General features: G+C 45.1%; 1 protein-coding gene across 1 annotated transcript; it reads right to left on the minus strand.

The window, feature by feature from the left end:
- Positions 1–1,469: 1,469 nt before the first annotated feature.
- Positions 1,470–18,883, minus strand: LOC121177849 (semaphorin-5B-like). Its single transcript, XM_041032229.1, has 22 exons — positions 18,827–18,883; positions 13,257–13,445; positions 11,169–11,268; positions 10,872–10,917; positions 10,586–10,648; positions 10,380–10,478; positions 9,984–10,197; positions 9,598–9,883; positions 9,361–9,496; positions 8,971–9,178; positions 8,628–8,835; positions 7,818–7,935; positions 7,435–7,619; positions 7,206–7,349; positions 6,950–7,097; positions 6,142–6,367; positions 4,877–5,098; positions 4,619–4,789; positions 3,450–3,599; positions 3,060–3,095; positions 2,257–2,468; positions 1,470–2,162 (listed from the first exon to the last, which is right to left on the minus strand). Exons 2-22 carry the CDS (start codon positions 13,399–13,401, stop codon positions 1,998–2,000), a joined length of 3,282 nt encoding a protein of 1,093 aa, XP_040888163.1. The 5' UTR covers positions 13,402–13,445; positions 18,827–18,883; the 3' UTR covers positions 1,470–1,997.
- Positions 18,884–19,828: the final 945 nt, after the last annotated feature.

Below are 19,828 nucleotides of genomic sequence, written 5' to 3' on the forward strand. Positions count from 1 at the left end.
TTAACGTCATCTAAAGCCCCAGTGTGTGGATTTACTTCACTTCACTTTAGAGTCAGACTTTGTTCTGATGGTGTAAAGTTTTGTTCCAAGAAAAAAAACATCTGGTGGGAGTCGTGAACGAAGAGGGCAGCGTGTTGTTAGTACCAGCAGTAGCAGCCGGAGTCTTCAAAGACCACGTACTGTGGCTCTGACTTGCCACTAATTTGGGCTTTTTCAGCAGCAGAACTTTTGAAATGCTTCACAATAATTTCAGAATAATTTGGTTCTAATTGTCAGGAAAATGGAGAATGAATCCAGTTGATTAATTCCAATTAACGTGCCGGACTTTAAGTCTTAAGCTGGTCTACGGAAAGTCGGCTGAACATGCAGAAACGTGAAATGTCTCTACAGACGTGCATGTTCAACATGTATGAATAACAATATGTTTCCCCTGCAATCTGTGCCAAACTATACTGTTTTATTTTCCAGGAAACTTCTTGTGACAATGCATTTTCTAAATCCACAAGTCTTGGACATTGTGTTTTTCCTACCTTCCAGGTAGCCATTGTTTTCCACTCACTTCAGTACACTGTGAAAAACAAGATGTCGAGACTTGAAAGCTGCTTGAGCAAGTTAATCCATCACAGTTGTACATATTGTCGTGTTGCTGTTGTCTGTTACCTCTTTGTTGAAAAGCCTGCGGCTGATTTATGGTGTGCTCACGCGCTTGTGAGAGGCTCTGAAATATACAGGTATAGGTGTGTTGTATTTGGTGATTGTTGAGCAATAACCTTAACACATTAACATCCAGAAAACAGGAGTGAATGACAAAATAAATGCCCCTTTCTGAAGTACAAAATCAATCAGGAGATAGACAGAAACACAAACAGTGACAGACGTGAACACTCCTGAAATAATTCACCTAATCTGTTGACAGAAAAGTTCTTCGTCAGCGATGTACAGTACGCAGTGAGGCCTGTCCAAAACGTCCTCTTCAGTGCTTCCCGTTTTCCTCTTCAGTGTTTTCTGTTGTGGACGCTGCTAAGCATGAAAATTAAAGCAAATAAGCCAGAAATCCACACACAGTGAAGAATGATGTCTGCGGATGTTTCGTAGAACAGATCATTCGTCTGTGTTTTTTTCACAGTCTTTACTGACGGCAACTCACATTTATCAACAAGTGTCCGAGCTGCCTGTGTAGTCCATATACAGTTTTACTAAGTCCTCTGAACTCACCTGCCAGAAATTCATTATACGCAACCAGCAGATGAGTCTCTTCTCAGTCCAGTGGAAATCCAGGGACAGACAATGTCTTAATGTCCTGCAGCCCTGGACCTCAGAGTCCCACCCTGCTTTCACTCTGCCCTGAGCACAAACGGAGCACCTCAGGGTGGGTGGCGTGAGAGGAAGGTTAGAGATGCAGGTCGTAGTTTGAAAATATGGTTGCTCCTTGTGTGTGTGTGTGTGTGTGTTTGGGGGGGGGGGGGTGTTAGTGTGCAGAGCCCTTAAAGACAAAGTTCATCATTTTGCTTATTTGCTTTCTTTGAGGGAGTGAAATTAAAACATCAATACCAATCTTCTGTCTGTGTGTTAAGTACAGAGCTGCAGGCAGGAACTGGTTTTCTAACAGCCTGACACTTTTAAACCTCTATGTCGTTTGTTTAATGCAAACACAAACAGAAATGTAAAAGAGGAAGATGTATGGTTTTGGGGTAAATGCTATAAAACTGTGCACAGTCTCTAAGACCGGCTGTGGTTCGCCAAGAAAGCTCCAACACCTAACTCGACCTAAAACCACAAATTGGTGTTTTTCAGTTTCTGTTTGGGTAAGAATGTGGATTATACAGACTAACAGGAACACAGTTACGTGAACCGAGATCTCATTAACAGATCAAAATAACTGAGTGGAACATGACGAGGATTTTGGTGTTTACTTTAAGACTTTCTTGGGGGTTCTGGTGTTGGGGTGAGTAAAGAGGGTTGTTGTTGTTTTTGTTTTGTCAGAGCCCGGCCTCCTCTCAGCTGTGCATGTAGGTCCTGCAGGGGGAGTCAGGATGGAAGTCGTACTTGCTCAGGCTGGGAGGATAGTAGGTGGTGGTGAACATATTGCTGGAGGGCAGTGGGGAGGGGAAGTGGTTGCACGTCGTCTCGTCGTTCACGTGGAGATTGTTCTTGTTCAGCGTCTAAATTGTAGAGACGGATATTTTGGTGGTTAGGTTGAGGCACAGAGTCCAGCAATTCATTTTTAAGAATTCATAAACGACTGAACCAGCCTACCTTAAACTCCATGGGGATGTACTTCTCATTCTTTGGCGTGCTGTTGCCCTGCTTGTTGTAGGTGAGGTGGTTGGGTGTGCTGGGGTGGATGACTGCTGACTCCGCTGACGGCCGGTTCAGGTGGTGGCAGTAGGTGTAGGCCAGCGCTGACAGTAACGCTGCTGCGAAGAAACTAGCTGAGCCCACAGCTACCAGCTGGAACAAGGTAAAGGCTGGAGGCAGAGGGGTGGAAGGAGCGAGAAGAGAGAACATGAACCTCTGAGAATGGGAAGGGTTCACCCCCTGAGGAGAAGTGATGCAGTTAGTAAGTTTCACTGTAATCCAGCCATTTTGTTTTGATATTTCTTTTGTGACTGGTTGAAGTGGAAATTGTGGACTGATGGTAAGTTTAAGAGGTGTTAAACATCGGTAATCCAGCCAGAAGTTTTCAGAAATATCAAGTCGAGGGACAGGTGGCAGGAAAGAAGGACTTCAACCTGAAAGCTGATGCTGCAATGAAACTTTATCAAAAGACCAATAATGATTCCACATTTCCACACGGTCCCCTGCCACATGGGGCCAAAGCCACAAACAGAAGTCAATATGCTACCAACTGTGTGGTACACAGGCGAAGAAAAAAGCCAATAACTCTGTAACCTTGAGACAATAACTAGGTGTTGCTACATGTTCAGAGACGGCGACTAAGCTGCTGTGACATTGATTTTCTCCGGGTGCAACAGGAGACTGCAGGCATAAAACCAGGCAGGTTTTCTGTTGGGGATTAATGAGAACACAAAGGAATGACGTCACTTGTTTTCACTTACTTCCACAGCTGTGGTCCTCCTGTCCGGGTAGAATGACTGGACAAAGACAGACAGAAATGAAAAATACGCAGAGAGACAGAGAAAAAAAAAACATCAGTGAAGGGAAGTGAAATCTCTGCAGCTCCACAAGATCAAACAACAAAAGACCAGTTAATTTCTCTCAAAGGCTTCACGGTTCTTGAAGCAGGCAGAGTGCTGACATCTGTATTAATTTGTCTTTTAATTTCTACAGACACAGAGGGAACAAGTCAGCATTACATTGTGTCTGATTAAACTTTTTGTGTGACGAACTAACTGGATTTTTCCTGCTTGTATCAGCATCGGTCTGCAGCAATTTATTATGTGCAGCAAACTTGTTCCAGCAATTTACTAATAAGAGCATGTGCTTACCTGGCACCTCATGGGGCTGGCATGGCCTGGACTGGGTGATGTTGCCCTGGCAGAGACTGGCCTCGGCCTCCTGGTCCTCACCGCAGCGACGAGTGCGATGCTGCAGACCTTCCTCATCACAATCCCCCCACTCTGTCCACTCACCCCAACCTGTCCACCGAGGGAAATAAAGATAAGATGCTTTGAATGTTGGTGGTAATAGGTTTTTTTTTTTAAATAACTGATGTTCTGGGATCTGCATCCGTGTCCTTGTCTTCTGAGTGTTAATGTCCCGCAGTGCAGATGCAGCATCAGCACATCACTGCCAAGCTATTTCAAATACCTCCACTTCAAAGAAAAGCCCCCAACAAGGTATTTATCTAGAATTTAATTGGATCATGTCCAAGACCAGGTCCACATCTGCTGTGTAGGAGACGGCTCAGAAACAGCAGTAAGAGTTTTGCATATTGGCTCAGCTGAAAAGACTGAAAGTGATGGCCGTCTCAGTGGGACATCTGAAGAAAAAGTCAGGCAGCCACTGACAGGAAGCCAGTGACCAGAGAAACTGTGTGGAGGGTTAACGGGTGTGTGTGTGTGTGCAGGCTGGGAGATGTTGGCCACGGTGCAGCCGTCACCATCAGTCAACAGCTCAGCCTCCTTGTGTGCCTGCTGGGGTTACTTTGTTCACTGAACAAAGGTGTAAAATATATGAGAAGTTGATTGCACCAATCTGCTTCCTCATGTCTCCACTTACAAACGAATGAAGGAACATAAGAGCTGCACCAATCCGTGTTTGGAGCAGCTGTAAAAATCTGAGGCTAATTTCTTAATGTTTTGTTTTTTTCTCTCTGATTTTCTGACTTTCAGCCAATGCATGCTGGGATAAGCTCCAACAACCATGTTGTTTGCCTCCTCAACACAAATATTGGTTCACCACTTGCTGTGCGGAGGAGATTTCCCATCAGGATCCATACAAACACCATTATTCAATCCAGGGAGACAGGGTGAATCAATGGAGTGTGTTTATGATGTTACACTCGTGATAACTCTGTGTCGCGCTTTTCAAGCCAAACTAAATGATTCAACCTGGCAAAATGTCTGACAGGAAAATAACCAGTATGCAAAAGCCTTCACAGAAATAACGACTTGATGTGATACTTAAAATATCACATCAGCATTTGCTTTCATACCTTCACAAGTATGTGTGTTGCAGAGGGCCTCTTCAGTGTGCAGGCCGATGCAGATGTCTCCTCCATTGGCAGGTGGTGGGCTGTTGCACGTTCGAGTACGCTGGTAGTGTCCCCCCCCACAGCTGGACGAGCACTGGGACCAGGAGGACCAGCAAGACCAGGCCCCGCTCACTGGTACACACACGTACAATAAACTTTATTTATACTGTTTACGTTTTCTGCTTTTGCAAGATACACTGCCAACACTTCTCCAGTTACCTGGACAGGGTTGAGTGTTGCAGTCCTGATACTCCACTGGGGATCCTACGCAGGCGCTCGGGTTGGACCTGCCCTCTGCCGACGAGCAGCTACGTTTCCGGGTTCGGAAGCCTCTGGAGCACTGCTGCGAACAGCTGGACCACGTTTCCCAGGATCCCCAGCGAGCGCCTTGGGGCTGGGACAGAGCTCGGCCACTAGTCTTCACCAAGTCTTCGACCAGAGCTGGAAAACAAGATTTTTTCAGTCCCCTTCACACGATAAGCAAAGAACAGGAGAAAAAAGAGAGAGAAGAAAAAGTGTAGCAACTTTCACTGAATGGAAAGAACGAAAGTCGATGCCGACATCTTTTGGCGCAACCTGCTAAATGAGTGAACGCTCGGGAAATCTGAACTTCTAAATGCTTCTCAAGTTCAAATAAGAATCACAGAACGTTATCTTTTTATTGCCAAACTCAGCAGACAGACACCCTGTTCTGAAACTTTAATTACTGAGGTGCAATGTGGGTCACGCTGAAAAATGAACTGGTTTTCCCTGTACACCCACACACACACATAGGCACCCATAATCAGAAATTATTTACATATGAATCAGGAGTAGCTCCTGAGGTTTTCAAATGAGGCCAGCACAAATATTTCATTCTGATTTTTTATTCTGTTTGCAACAAAAGGTTGAGAGCAGCCACACGAGTTTCAGCTCATCAGCTTTACCTACTTTGGACTAAATTTCCAAAATGAATTTTGAATAAAAATCCAATTTTTATGCCGTATTAGATAATCTATTACCTGTGTGTCTCTGAGGGCTGGAGGAAGTGGACATCTGCTTCCCCATAATGGTTCAATGACGTTTAATCAGACTGCTGATTGATGTCTACTAACACGGAAACCTGGGAGCTGTGCCACCGACAGCACAGTCGGACAGGTGCGGTTTTACAGATACAGTATATGAGACGGGTCTATAGAGTCCGGACCGGGACGTTCGAATCCAGGTTAAGCAGCTGCACAAACATAAAGACTGATTACTTCGAACCTAGAACGTTTAGCCCCAGTTTCACGACCCCCGGGTTAAAGTGGCATCTGGATGCACCTGCACTCAAGCAGGTAATCGCTGCACCAGCTGTGCCTCCATGATAACAATCACGTTACCATGGGAACTGCTGGCAGGTGACAAACGGAGGCAAACACTGGCGAGGTGCTAACGCTGCAGAGTGAGAAGGGAGAGAGTTGTTCATCTGTTGTTTCCATTGTTTAGTCATTCCCTGTACTTACAGTCAGTCTGACAGGCTCCAGAGCCGTCATTGGGACAGAACCGGGTCTCCACCTTCTTCTTGCCCAGCTGCAGCTGCTGGGGGTCGGGTAGCAGTGCCCGGCAGGTGTACCTGAACCTCTGCTCTTGCCGTGCCCCATCTTGGCTAACATTGACCGGCATCCAGGGAGTCCAGGGGGTGTTGCGGCGTACCTCGGGGCAGGCCTCCAGGTTACAGACCTTATACTCCTGGAATACACAACGGACAAAGTGTATAAACATTAATAGCTGATGAAAACTCTGAACCCGCTGCTGTGTCACAGGCTGGAGCGACTGCTGCCTGTTCTGCTGCATGCTTGCTTTATCTCCCAGAGCCATACATCCTGATGTTTATAGTCATTCAGTGTAAACAGCTTGCAGAGACACAGTGCTGCCTTAATTCAGCCTGCTAAACAGCACAAATACTGCAGCTTGTCCTGGAGGGAGTTTATTATGCTGCTAATTACTGTGTTGAATGGGACTATTTAAACCAGGCTGCATGGAGCCGAAGACATAAAATGATGCTTCGCAGTCAGTTCTTATGGAGTGGATTAGTGATAAGTCAGGTGGGGCTGCACTGAACGGATGATGGCAGAAATATAACATTAAAAATCTCCCATTTTACATAACGCTGATCTGCATCCAGGGCTTAAACCCCAGGTCTTACTGACAGAGGGTAAACACAGAATCTCTTTTGCATTTAAAGCAAAAGCCCATAAATTGCTTGACTTGTCAGTGTGGTTATAAACATCTTAATTTTTTTTTTTTTTAAATATCCAAGCACTGCAGTACCGTGGCACATCCAGGACAAGTGTTTCCATTCTCACAGGTTCTGGTCCTGGAGTGGACCCCACCTCCACATTCAGCACTGCAGTGAGCCCAGGGGCTCCATGCTGTCCACAGCACTGGCAGGGGACATGGCTTTTTCTCATTGCACAGCCTGGAGACAAAAAGACGTCACTTAGACTTGAAGTCAAAATGCAGACTTCATATTTTAACTCTTAGCGATGCCATGCAGTGATGATTGCATCTTCACACTCCTCCTCACCTCTCCTCTCGACCCTGGCCGACGCAGACTCGACCGCCGTGGCGAGGCGAGGGGTTGTTGCAGGACCTCTGCCTCACTTCGAACCCGATGCCGCAACTGCTGCTGCACTGGCCCCATGAAGACCAGGGAGTCCAGCCGCCATTCCTGAGCAACAGGACGTGAGAGAGGACATTTTCAGATTTATTATTTTGCCCTGGTGACTGATCTCTGATGAAATGAAGAGGCGTACCTGGAGCAGTTTGCCACCTGGATGGTCGGGCCCTTGCATTCGACCCCACCGCATCGGGCCATCGGCCCGTCACATGAGCGGGACCGACATGAGCAGCTGCTGATGGAGCCCTCGCCGTCATCGTGGTTACACGGCTGCCACGGTGCCCAAGGACCAAAACCGCCATCCTGCGTTAGGTTCCTCACCTCCAGAAAGGATTTGAGAGGGCCACAAGAGCAGGAATAAGTCTGATTTCCTTAAATGCACCAAAATTGGCTGAAAACTGTTTTAATGTCCTAAAAAGTTTTTTTTAATATGAAACAATTCTCATGAGTTTTCTATTAACAGCTCCAAAACATTTTATACGATTAAAACCATCACACAGGACTAACTGTGTGTCTTACTGGGCACTCTGTGATGTTTTGGGTCCACTGGTTCATGTTGGAGCTCTCCTCGATGGTGGTGCAGCGCCTCTGTTTGTGATCCCAGCCACAGTATGGGTCCCGAGCTTCCATGCAGTAACTAATATGAGTTCAGACAGTTAGGCGGTGATTGTTGAATGTGCAGAATTAAGGAGACTCCCTGCGACACAGTCGTGTTTGCTATGAAATGCTGATGCAAAATGACGTTAAAAAAACTGTGGTAGTCTGCACATTTCTACAGTCGACAATCAGCAGGATTGTCTCTGAGGATAATTTTGTCTCTGTATCATACGACTTCTATTGTATTTCACGTAGGAGGTCTGCTACAGGGGCTAATGCTGAGAAACAACTGTACATCATACGAAATTTTGTTGTCAGCATATTCTATTGGTGCACCGACTGTCAACAAATTCCGTAACGGCCCACTTGTGTAATGTCTGCTCTGAGGCTTGGCAAAATATGGACTGACAGTTCAAAAGCAGTTTCTTTACAGAGGGAATGAGCTGGGCTCTTAATATAATCATCTCTGTCAGCGTTTACTGTGGGCCTCTCAGACTTGGACACCCACGCGTGTTTGTCTCTTTAATGGCAGTGAATCAGAGTTCATAAATCTTTTTTAAGTATTTTCAGGTTGAGTTGGGGAAACTTGCACACTCACCACCTGCAGGAGAAAATTCACAGACCGAGCAGGCTCACAGATTTAGAGTGCAACTTCTACAATGATCAACTGAACACTGTGAGAGGGTGAAATCATGTTTGACATTGCAGGCCTGAGCTCGACGAGGATCGTACCGTTCGCTTGGGTAGCTGGAGCATCGCTCTAACGGGATCTTCACCAATCTGTCATCAAGTCCCACAAACAAAGACCTGTCACTCTGGAGGATCTGCAGGCTCTTGATTGGCCCGATTTGCCCTTCGGGGAGGATCCTGAGCTCCTCCAGGTAGCAGCCATGAAGGCTTTTATTGGTTGTGGAGAGAGCCTTCAGGATGGTGCCATATTCTGACAAGATGGACAAGGAGAAAAGCTCTGGTATAAAAATGATCTGGTGCATTTCACACTTTGATGATAATAAAGGAGTAGACCCTGTTGCTGCAGATAAAAAGGTCCATTACTTATTTTATAACTGTTGCTCACCAGTGCCGATGTACATAACATGGTAGAGGGTGTCTCTGCCCTGCACGATGTCCACCACCATCTTGGAGAAGCGCAGGTTGTCCTGGGTGAGCAGAGGGTTGACGGTCACCGGCTGGACCACGTCGTTCATCAGGAAGAGTCGCTGAGCGTCCTGGAGGATGCGCTCTGTCAGGTTCCCCCCGGGGCCTCCCTCCTCCAGGGTGCCACACTGAAGATCGAAGAGGGAAGGATCAGTGCGAGGTGTTAAGGATGTGGAGGTAAGTTTCAGTCTTTATGTCTTGCAAAACTGTGGAAGGACAAAACTGTCTCATATCTATCAACATCATGTTGTCGGAGAAAACCAGCCATGTGGAGGAAGTGTGGGATCCTTTTCTTTTGTTCTTTAGTTACCTGAAAATTAGGGATGGGGTTTGGTGTGGAGAGCCAGGCAGTGCGGGGGTTCTCCTGGTAGCGGAAAGGTCCGTTGAATGCCTGGGTGATGGAGCTCAGATTGAAGGCGCAGACAGCCGAAGCCGATATGCTGTTCCTGGAGGAGGGGAGGATGTGATCGCGGTCAGATCTCAGCAATTGAGTGTGTGAAAGAAAATGAGAGGAAATGCAGAAGCCTGAGGAAGCGATGCAACTCACACATTAGTGGTGAAGATGCCATAGATCAGGTCCTGCTCCGGTAAGTAGAAGGTGCTCTGCAGCTCGTTGTAGTAAAAGGGGATTTCTCCTGAGCGGGAGCAGTTGAGCCGGGCCTTCATGAAGGTCGTCCACGTGTCCTCCAAAAGGAAACGGCCGCCCATGTCGTTCTTACAGACGCGCGCCACGCGGGAGAACACCATCTTCCCACAGTCGTTTTCTACTGCTGTCTCTCTCAGGAAGAAGTAGGCAAACCGACCGATCTCATACACAGACACAAAGTGAGGCTCTGGAAGACACAGAGGAAAGACGTGGAAGATATGATGATCACAGACTGACACACAGCTCAATGCAAGGATGAAAAGAAGACAAACCAGTGCTGTGTTTACCGTTGAGCCATTTGGAGTTGTACTGCGCGGTGCGCAGCGGCGGCATGTTCCCCAGGCTCCTGTAGATGACCGGGTCACGTCCTGAGAAGTCGATCACTGTAGCAGCATACAACTCGCCCTTCTCCGTCACCATGGCGGTGGAGTTGTGGCGAGGGTCATAGGGACATCGGGCGACACCGTTCACTGTGTCCAACACCTGACTGACGTTAACAATCTGACAGGAAAACAAGAGACTTTATAACTTTATAACCTAAGAAACTCTGACTCTTAGTTGTAGCCCTTTTACGTGTTTTAATTATATTTTATACATTTACTGACCACTGACCGTACAAGTGTGTGAATGTGTTCTATTTTTTTCCCCTAATTTTGTTGGATACCTGATGTTGTTGTACCAACCTGCCTGGTCATACAGACCGGGGTGAAAGCATTGGTCCCACACGTGAAGAGGGTCCTCCCATTGATCAACAAAACCCGGATGTAGTTTTGACATTCCGCCTGCAGGCAAATGAACAGTTGCAGCTGGTCATCCACTACAACAACACATCTGAAACACAGTGAACAAAGACTGAACTTTCTTTTTGTTGTATGACACAGCACCCTACCTCAGATTTGCCTTTGCTCTGACATGAGCGCTTTGTATCTTCATCGGGTGCCCATTCTGTCGCCTGAAGAAAAAAATATAAATGTTTTGCTTTTGGGAATTAAGTTTAGATCATGTATGTTAAAAAAAAATTCGTGGTACAAGGGTGTGATGTGCAAGCGAAATTCAAGGGAAGAGGAAACATAAACAAATATTTAAAACTGTAAATTTCTAAATACTGTTTTGTGTATTTCTATAAAAGAAGCATTAAATGAATATTTTATCTGTCGCGGCTTGGCCAGTGTTACCTGTATGAGGGAGGCGTTGCTCAAACTCAGCCTGAAGATGAAATTTCTGGAAAAGAAGCACATCACGGCGGAGGTAAAGCAGCACAAGCACTCAGACTGCTTGCTCTTACTGTATTTAGGTTATTTTATTTTTTTTTTTTTATGTTGTTATAAATATGATCCTGCATGTTTCAATTTTCCTGTATGGCCTCCCATTTTCCTTCCTGGTGCATTCCTATAAAACATTATTATCTACATTCCCTTTATAACATGGTACACTGGCAATACATGTTGACTCTAACTGCTGTTATTTGGTACCTTGCTCCCACAATGAGCTGGTTTCTGCTCAGGTCCAGGGCCAGCTGGGAGAAATCCTTCACTCCTGGACGGGAGAACTCTGACATCCACGGCCTTAACACTGGATGGAGAGTGAAGGGTGGCGGGGAGGAAAGGGTTGACGGGTGGAGGAAAAGTTAAATAGAAGGAGGGGGTGGGGGTGAACAGGGCGAGACGAAAAGGCGAAAACACATTATGAAAGATGAACAATGAAGAGGAGAACAAGGAGGGGGAAAAAAAGATTAATGAGAGGAGAGACGAGGCAGGAGAATAAGAAGAGGAGAAAGAAATGGGAGGAGCAGGATGATGAGCGGGAACAGGAAGAAGACAAGGAGCAAATCAGAAGGATAAAAAAGAAGAAGGTGGGGGAGGAATTAGGAGGAAGGGTAAGAAGAAAGGGTAAAAAAATAAGTTATCCATTCTCTGCGTGGGAATCCCTCCTCACCAAATGGTACCTGGCTCCAGCTTCAGCCGAGTCTTTTTTTTTAAAGGCCCTGAAAACAGAGCGTTGTTCAGCTGCACCACAGTTTGGCAGAACTTACTGCAAATATATGATGACATTTGAGGGGTTGTTTGCTCATGTTACCAGCACTGCCAGTCAAATCTGATCAAATCACACCCACACAGTCCTGATGACGCAGATTACATGAGTTATAAACTATAAAATAAGAACTTCGACTCTGATTGGTGTTTATTTACTCGGTCTTGAATATCCAAGATAAAAACATATGATTTTGATTAATTTCATCTCTATTGGCAAATATTAATCAAGCTGAGGGACTTGAAAACACTTGAAACTATCAAAAAAAAAAAAATACAACAATTTACGGAGAGTGATGTTTCATCAGTAACAGTTCCTCCTGTTTGATGAGACCTTTATATTTTCATTTCTCCCACCTTGTGAAGAGCTTGTGACTTTGTTTTCAAAGTCATTATAGATTAAATTAAACTGTCTTGATTTAAAACCTGGGCCCAGGCAGGATTACAGCTAATCAAAACCGAACATTAAACAAGCCTCTCTGGCGTTTTTACACGAGCAGTGGGCAGTGTGAACAAACCGCATAAAGAAATGCAACGAATTAATCATTTCGACGATGTTTCAGAGCAAACTGCAGCCTGCTCACTTAAATCAGCACCGGCTCCTCTTATCCGAAGGTCGGCTTACGGGACGCGTGTATCCGAAACCACAACAGCCCAGTTCGCCAGGGCAAACACTTTGAGCTTAATGGAAACTGACATCCAGTCAAAATAATATCATCAAAGGCCCTTTCACACTTGGTGGACGGCTGGAGAAGAACATTTAATGAGGCTGTGCTGCAGAACATTTATTAACATTTATTAATTTCATCTAAACCTGTAGGTCTGTTAAAATGCACAGATACAAATAACCTCCAACGAGGAGAAGAGAAACACGACTCTAACAAACCCCATTAATGCAAATGGATGCCACCTGAGAGCTGCCCGACTTTTATCATCTCGATATTAAAGCCAAGCCTCATTTGTTCTAATACTTATTCTTTATTAATCTCATAAAATGTGAAGCAACATTTTGAAAGATTACGAGCAAACAGTGTGTTATTAGGAACAAAACTGATCCGTCACTCAGCTCCTCCTCTTTACAGCATGAATACAAACCATCACTTGAGCCACAGCGATTTTCAGAGGGAGTTATTAAATCCAAATTGCTTTTGTGCATTTGCCTCTGCACATAATGACCTGTGGCAACGCAGACCAACACAGACTGTCCACGCTCGTACACTCATTTTCACAAACACTCACAGCTCAGTGGGAGAAATTACTCGCTTTCCAGCAGCAGCCGTGTCCTAAAGCTTCGCTCTTTGACCCCCTCGGTTAACTACATGGAATCAGAAACCGAGAGTCTCGCTCGGCAAACAAAACCTGTCAAATATGAAAACAGACGGAGGGAAACTAAGGATAGAAGTGACATTAGCAATTTAGATTTCTTAAATGTATAAATGTGCCCTCCCTCTCTGTAGATGATGGCCGTTTGATGAATGGATGGATGAAGTGAAAAGCTAAGGAACAGCAGACTGGTGTCGATGCACTCACTCTGGTAGGAGACAACAGGATGTTCCTTTCTACTGCAGTCTGCAGGTTTGATGTGAGGCTGCTGGGACAGACACACAGACGAACAGATGAGCAGCACGAGGCCACAGGGGGAGAGGGCCCACACCCCCCACCCTGACGTAGGCATAGTTACAACCACATCCAGTCTTCGATCAGGCCCTCAGGAAACACCTGTTGAAGCAGAGGAGACAGTGTTCAGTTTGAGCACATGACCAACAAGAGTCAAACAGCAATGATGGAAATTTCACCCAGAAAAATAAAGAAAACACCAGCATCTGAAATCCTCAGTTCTTTTCCACTCTCACACCCCGCCCTGTTCTGCTCCCCTGTCCATCCATCTAAATTAGTTTTGCCAGTGCCGTGGCCCAGCGGTCCCTCCGCCGCCTCTGGGTGTCCGGCCCCTCAGTGTCAGCGGGAACTCGGTCATGGCTTATTCACCTCAAAAGGCCAGAGCCGCCAATCTTTCTCATGTCGACTCTCAAACCGAGGGTGCCATCAACAGAGCTCTTCATGACTGAGGAGACCCATTCAAAGACGAGACTGGGCCCAGGGCCAAACAGGGGATGTGAACTCTGAACTGAGAGCCACATGAAGGGTCTTTGTGTCAACATCAAAATCCATTTATGTACATCAGCCGATTATCTGATGATGATGGCCATATGCACAGGATTATGGGAAAAGCCCATTCAAAAAGATTAGCTTGTGACTTGCTGCATCAAAAGTACATTACATTAATGTGCCGCATCAGCTGTGTCTGTTATGAAAGATAAATAAAGTGTTGAACAAAGACCAACGCTGCTGTAAACCACCAGCAGCTTTTTTATTCATGTGGACATAAATAATTAACCTAAACTTCTGGCTGTGACAGACTGATGCAGACTTTTGGTTTATAAATTTGTCGGGAATTGAAGGATAATATTTAAGTTATTCTACGCCACAGTTCAGCAGTTTGGCTATTTGTTCGTAGCAGCTCCCACTGTCTTTCAGCTTGCGTGCATCTGCTCTGTGCTCTGGAGAATGGAAGCACTGAATGTCTGTCTACTGCTCACCAGGAGGACTGAGACTGAATGTGCATGGAGGCAGAGGTTTTTCAACCTGCTGGGTCCAACATTGCTGCTTAATGAAGCGACAGGAACAGAGCCTCCACCGCTGGCCTCGCTTTGGTTATGTGGCCGAGCTGCTCTCACCGTGCAAAGGGCCGGCCAGTGAGAGGCCTAATGTTCGGGGATTTGTCTATTCAGTACAATGAGGGGGAGCAGCAGCAGACGTCAGTCAGATTCTTCAGGGGGCAGCAGAAAATGCACAGAAGCAGAAACTTACACCCAGATAGCAACTTTAGTTGTTCTGCCGGCATTTGGTTAAGGTTTGGCAAAGTTTAGTCAACCAAACCTCACCTCGAACAAAGACCTCAAAGCTTGCGTTGTTTGGCTTTTTGTAAATTAACTCCGTGCCTGAGAAACACTTTTCAATTATTGATTAATCCATTGATTATTTTTAGCCCTGCTAGCCCAGCAGCAGGGCTCTAGGGAGGACAATGTCCATCAGTTAATCGGTCGGTCCACCACTTTACTCCAGAGCAGAAAATCAGCTGAAAAGTAGGAAGTGAAAGCAGCAAACATTCAGGCCCAGCAGTGTTTTCCTGAAGCCATGAGCCTGTCAGGACATCCATTCATTCATGTAGCTGCCCGAGCTGGAAAAACACCGTAAAGCCTTAACAACCTGTGAAGAGATTAGAAATACAGAGTCTCCGATTCATGTGACCTGTATGTGTTTGGACTGTGGGAGGAAAACCGCAGGAACACGGAATGAACATGTGACCTCCACACAGCCAGGAACGCCGCCAAGATTTTAAGCTCTGAGCCACCGTGCGTTAAGTTTACAACACGGCCTCACTGCATCAACACACAAAAATATGACAGGTGTACACATTACAGCTCTGTTTGCCTCGTGTTTTCCCTCTGGATTCATCTTCATACTTTGCTCATTATTTTTTTCAGACTGTTGGAAACTTTAACGGCTCACAAATGAGAATATGTCAACACCAAAGTTCTCTTCCTCTCACACAACAAGTTGTATATGTACACACCTTAATTACTGACCAGGAATATGTTTGGATTTAGGGAAGAGAGAGACAGCCAGAGTAATAATTACAGTCCTCACTGGATCCACACACAACACATACTCTGAGTGCTGTCCAGAAACCTGAGTTGTGCTGATCAAAGCAATGATTATAATTAGGCCTTAAAGTCATTAAGTGTGTGCCCATCATGGGAGAGGAGTCTGTTATCCATCACTTCTTAAGATCTGAACTAACCCTGCAACAAAAACTGCTCAGTGCTGATGTCTTCTTCAAGACCTATGTCCATATATAGACCTGCCGTCTCACTTTACTTGGACATTTGTTACAGGCATTTGATTTGTTGCATTTCCTTCAGTTAAAATATATACAAACCCTGCATGGTGAAAAGGCTGAGCCATTTCCCCCATACACGTTCAATAAGTGCCGCTTTCTCAGCCAATACAGAGTTAATTAAACTGCCTTTATCATTTCTCATAATCCAGATTTTTCAGTTTGCTTTTTTTTTAAAGATTTGGAGGAGGTACATTATTTAGGGAAAGTAATTTATACAAGGTTTCACGGGGGGTTGGAGTAATGTGGGTGCAACAATCTATATCTGATATATCTGCTATAAGATCACATTATCCTCCCTGATTCATTGGTCTGGCTCTAATCCAGGCTACTCTCTAAGGTCTAAATCTAAGCTAATAAATCTTAGAACAGACAGCATGGTGGCCTCAGCTCTTTAAATCAGTGGCTCCCAACCTTCTCCATTTGCAACACCTTAAAAAGCTTGTTTACTTGTCTTACAGACAGTGGCCAGTTAAACTAACGGGTGATTTCTCCTGCTCAGATTGTTCTAAATAATTCTTCAGTCGCCCCAAAAGTATCTGGAAATTCACAAGGAAGCACAATGATTAGATAAAGTCTGGGAGGATGCTTTCGATTTCCACACATATCTCAGCAGAAAGTTGAGAGAATGAGCTACAGCCTCCGGAGTTTCTCCCTTCGTGCCGGTGGAAATGTTGTGACACATCAACAAGTGTTTGGACAGAGTGGTGGTGTTCCCGCAGCTCTTCATCATCACAGTCGTGCAAACTTTACGCGCTGCAAAAACTAAAAAAAATCTCCTGGCTGTTCTTTTTGTCTGGGAACGTCTGACAGTTACTAACCTGCACTGCGTGAAGATAATGCATCTTGTGTATTTCTGTGAGCCTCTCTTCTTTGTTTCAATAAATTTCTATTCAAGCAGCCTGGGCTTTGTCTTCAGACGAGCTGAGGAAGCACAATGGTACCCTCCCATGGTGTGTGTCACTTGTATACATTCAGCCACAAGCTTATATATAACTGAGTGATGAAGGAAGGATTAAGGCCTGGGTGAACCTCTTTAGGATGAACAGGGCAGCCATGCCGACACTGTGAAGGTGCTGTTTCTTCTTCTGTCAGGATGAGTGAAACCTCTTCGGCCATACCTCAGGAGCAGCTATTACACTGAATTATGTGTCGTGATCTGACTACAAAAGATGCACAAAGACCTTGAAAATGCTTAACAGCACGTCCACCAGGATTACACAGGCTACCAAATGAGCATGCTGAGACTCTGGGTGTACATGTTAAGTGAGCTTCATTAAAATCCAGACAAATCCACTTTACCGAGGTGATATATGACAGGGAAATTATTTACAAGCAATTATTTCTCCATTCAGAAGCTGAATAATTTGTTCCTCCATTTCAAGAAAAATAAAAGACGGGAGTCCAGTGTCTGACCCTTGTATATCTGCCTCTTGTCTAAACTCTCTCTCCACTGGAATACTTGAACTCCATCCAAATATCTTTAAAGGAAACAGTGAATCCCCCCACCTCCCTACACCCAAGGACCTGGGATTCCAAACTACAAATTCCTCCTTAAATTTAAAAAAAAAAAAAAAAAGTCTCACAAAACAGCAGCAAATCCCTAGAAATCTCTCCCTGGCTGTTACAGTAGCAGCTCTCACTTGAGGGTAACTGACCATCACCTATTAAAATTAGTATTAACGACCAATGAAGTCAGTTCATGGAGATTTGTTACTTGCAGTAACTGGACACTAAGAGGGCATCCAGAGTCTCTCCATCAAAATATTCAGAGAGGACCATTTCCGAGGCAGTATTCCCAGCTCCTTCCTACCGGGGTGAATGGCCTCTCTGTGCAACCTGCCAACTATCTGCCAATGGCCGCTCTCTTTTACAAGTGAATAGACTGAGTTTAGCCACAGTTAAAAAGACACACTAACGTGCCATGGCTGTGCCACAATGGCCGCTCGGGTAATTTGCCAAACCTAATGATGCCGGTTTGGCCCCGGCGAGAGGAGGTAGAGAGCAGGAATCCTAAAGAGGCACACAGCTGCACTGATCCCTCTCTTCCTATCTCCCCTCGCTCCTCTCTGTCTCCCTCTGTTCTCTTGTCATGAACTCAATTTCTTTTTCTTTCTGGAGTAAACGACACAACGAGGGTGCATAACACCCTCTGTGCATACAGATTAAATTATAATTATCACAATGTAAGCAAATTCAAAGGCAGGGTTCCACCTGAACGGCTGCGTTTGACCAGAACTTGAACGTAAATTTTTATCAAATTCTTTTGACAAATGTGGTTATAAAGCAAATGGATGGAAAATATTCAAGATATTTTGTTTCAGTGCAAGTCAACCTTGAGCCTATTAGTCATGTAATCATGAATGAGGGGTGCCAGTCCTGCTGCAAGCAAATATTTTGTGGGAGGAGACGCTAACTGCAGTTTTTACATTCAGATTTCAAGCTGCTTCTAGTCAAAAATATTCATCACTATCCCAAAAACACGCTTCTTAAAAAAAGGAATTTTAAAAATTGCCCAAGGTTAGAGTCAATGTAACTTGTGTCTCTTACTTGACAAAAGGCTTATTGCTCATCCATTGAATGGTCAGGCTGAAAAATAACAATAAAAAAAACACACACACACACATTCAGACATAATTTTAGAACCCAGACAGAGGTTATTGATTCAGAGTTTTTTCCTGCATCTCTCCTTTGCTTCTCTCTCCTTCACCCTTGAAAATTTCGGCACTCGTGCCTCAGACAGAACAAAGGAAATATCCAACACACATTACCTGGTCCCCCCCACCCCCCCACCCTCCTCCCGAGGGTTAACACACGTGCATCCACGCAACATGTAGTCTCCGAAGTCAGAGACAGAGTGATATACGCTGAGGATGGGAGTGAAATGAGGGGATGGAGGGAGAGGTGAAGGGTCATATTATATATTGTTAAAGAAGGAATGAGCCTGCAGAGAGGAAACAGACAGACAAACTAACAGGCAGAAAAACAGGCAGCAAAAGTAGGAGGGAGAGTTAGACACAAAGACAGAAAGGACAACACAAAAGAATAAGTAATTGCACTGAAACAGCCAACCTCCACATGGATTACATGCACGGACACACACACACACTGCACACAGAAATATACAGGAAAATAAACTTACTTGTCCACCATCACCAAACTGCTTCGAGAGACAAACGATTGGCACAGATCCCGGCGCTTCACATGGCGAGAGAGGAGGACAGAGGCATGAAAAACAAGAAAGAAAGAACTTGTTACACATCGACACGCAGTGGCACGCTGACCAGAGTGTGTGCAGAGAGGTGGGGGGGAGTATGGGGGGTAGTGTGTGAGTAGGGGGAGGTGGGGGGAGCAAAGCATTCCTGTTTGTGCAGAGCAAACTGTTAACTCTCTGAGCAGAGAGAGGACGTCTGCCCTGTGTGAGTGTATTGTTATGCTTGTGAGATCCAGTTTTAGATTTTGGTCTGAGGGGCTCAGTACTGTGGTGTTTCTGCTCTGCATTTACCACCGATCACCCGTCAACAGGTTTACACTTGATTCTATAACTTAATAATCCTTTTCAGGCTGATGCACTGACCCAGACTACTGCAAAACAGTCAGTCAATGACCGACTGAGGAGACCAGTAAGTGCTTGATGTAATTAATTCAGGTCCAACCTAAGAATCTGAGGTAATCCCATCAATCTCATCATCTATAAAAGACTCTTTAGGCCAAACAATGAAATATTTTCACTTTGTTTTATCAAAGTCTACTTGGTTCAGCTGTGAAGTCTAAACATCTAGTGCTCACTGTGTTTTTACAGTAATTAAAATGCAGCGAGTTGCTGAGCTGTTGAGGGCCGTTAACAAACTCCTTCAAACACACAATCAGCATCTAAATCAGCACTTAAAGACAAACAAGAGGGTTAAGTTTTCTGAGGCGAATTTTAAATCATCTGGATAGAAAATGAGCCTTGGTGTGGGACGCACATGGCTGCAGTATCATCAGAGTGCAAATGAATCGGGAGACAGAGTCAACAGCAAATGCCATTAGCTCAGACAAACATTTTGTTTGCCTAAACAAAGAAATCCAGTCTGGCCTCCAGAGTCACCACCAATGACAGAAAGAACATGACGTTAATAAAATACTGGAAGTTTTCTAACTT

The sequence above is a fragment of the Toxotes jaculatrix genome, chromosome 24 (assembly GCF_017976425.1).
Source record: "Toxotes jaculatrix isolate fToxJac2 chromosome 24, fToxJac2.pri, whole genome shotgun sequence".
In the NCBI taxonomy this organism is placed as follows: Eukaryota; Metazoa; Chordata; class Actinopteri; family Toxotidae; genus Toxotes; species Toxotes jaculatrix.

What these genes read in the sequence shown, in the direction of transcription:
- LOC121177849 (XM_041032229.1), bottom strand. Translation starts at nt 13,401, where the DNA reads ATGCCTACGTCAGGGTGGGGGGTGTGGGCCCTCTCCCCCTGTGGCCTC. An exon ending in AAAACATCACAGAGTGCCCA is followed by an intron (nt 7,620 to 7,817) that starts GTAAGACACACA and finishes TCCTTTCTGGAG; the next exon opens with GTGAGGAACCTAACGCAGGA. An exon ending in CAGGTGGCAAACTGCTCCAG is followed by an intron (nt 7,350 to 7,434) that starts GTACGCCTCTTC and finishes CCTGTTGCTCAG; the next exon opens with GAATGGCGGCTGGACTCCCT.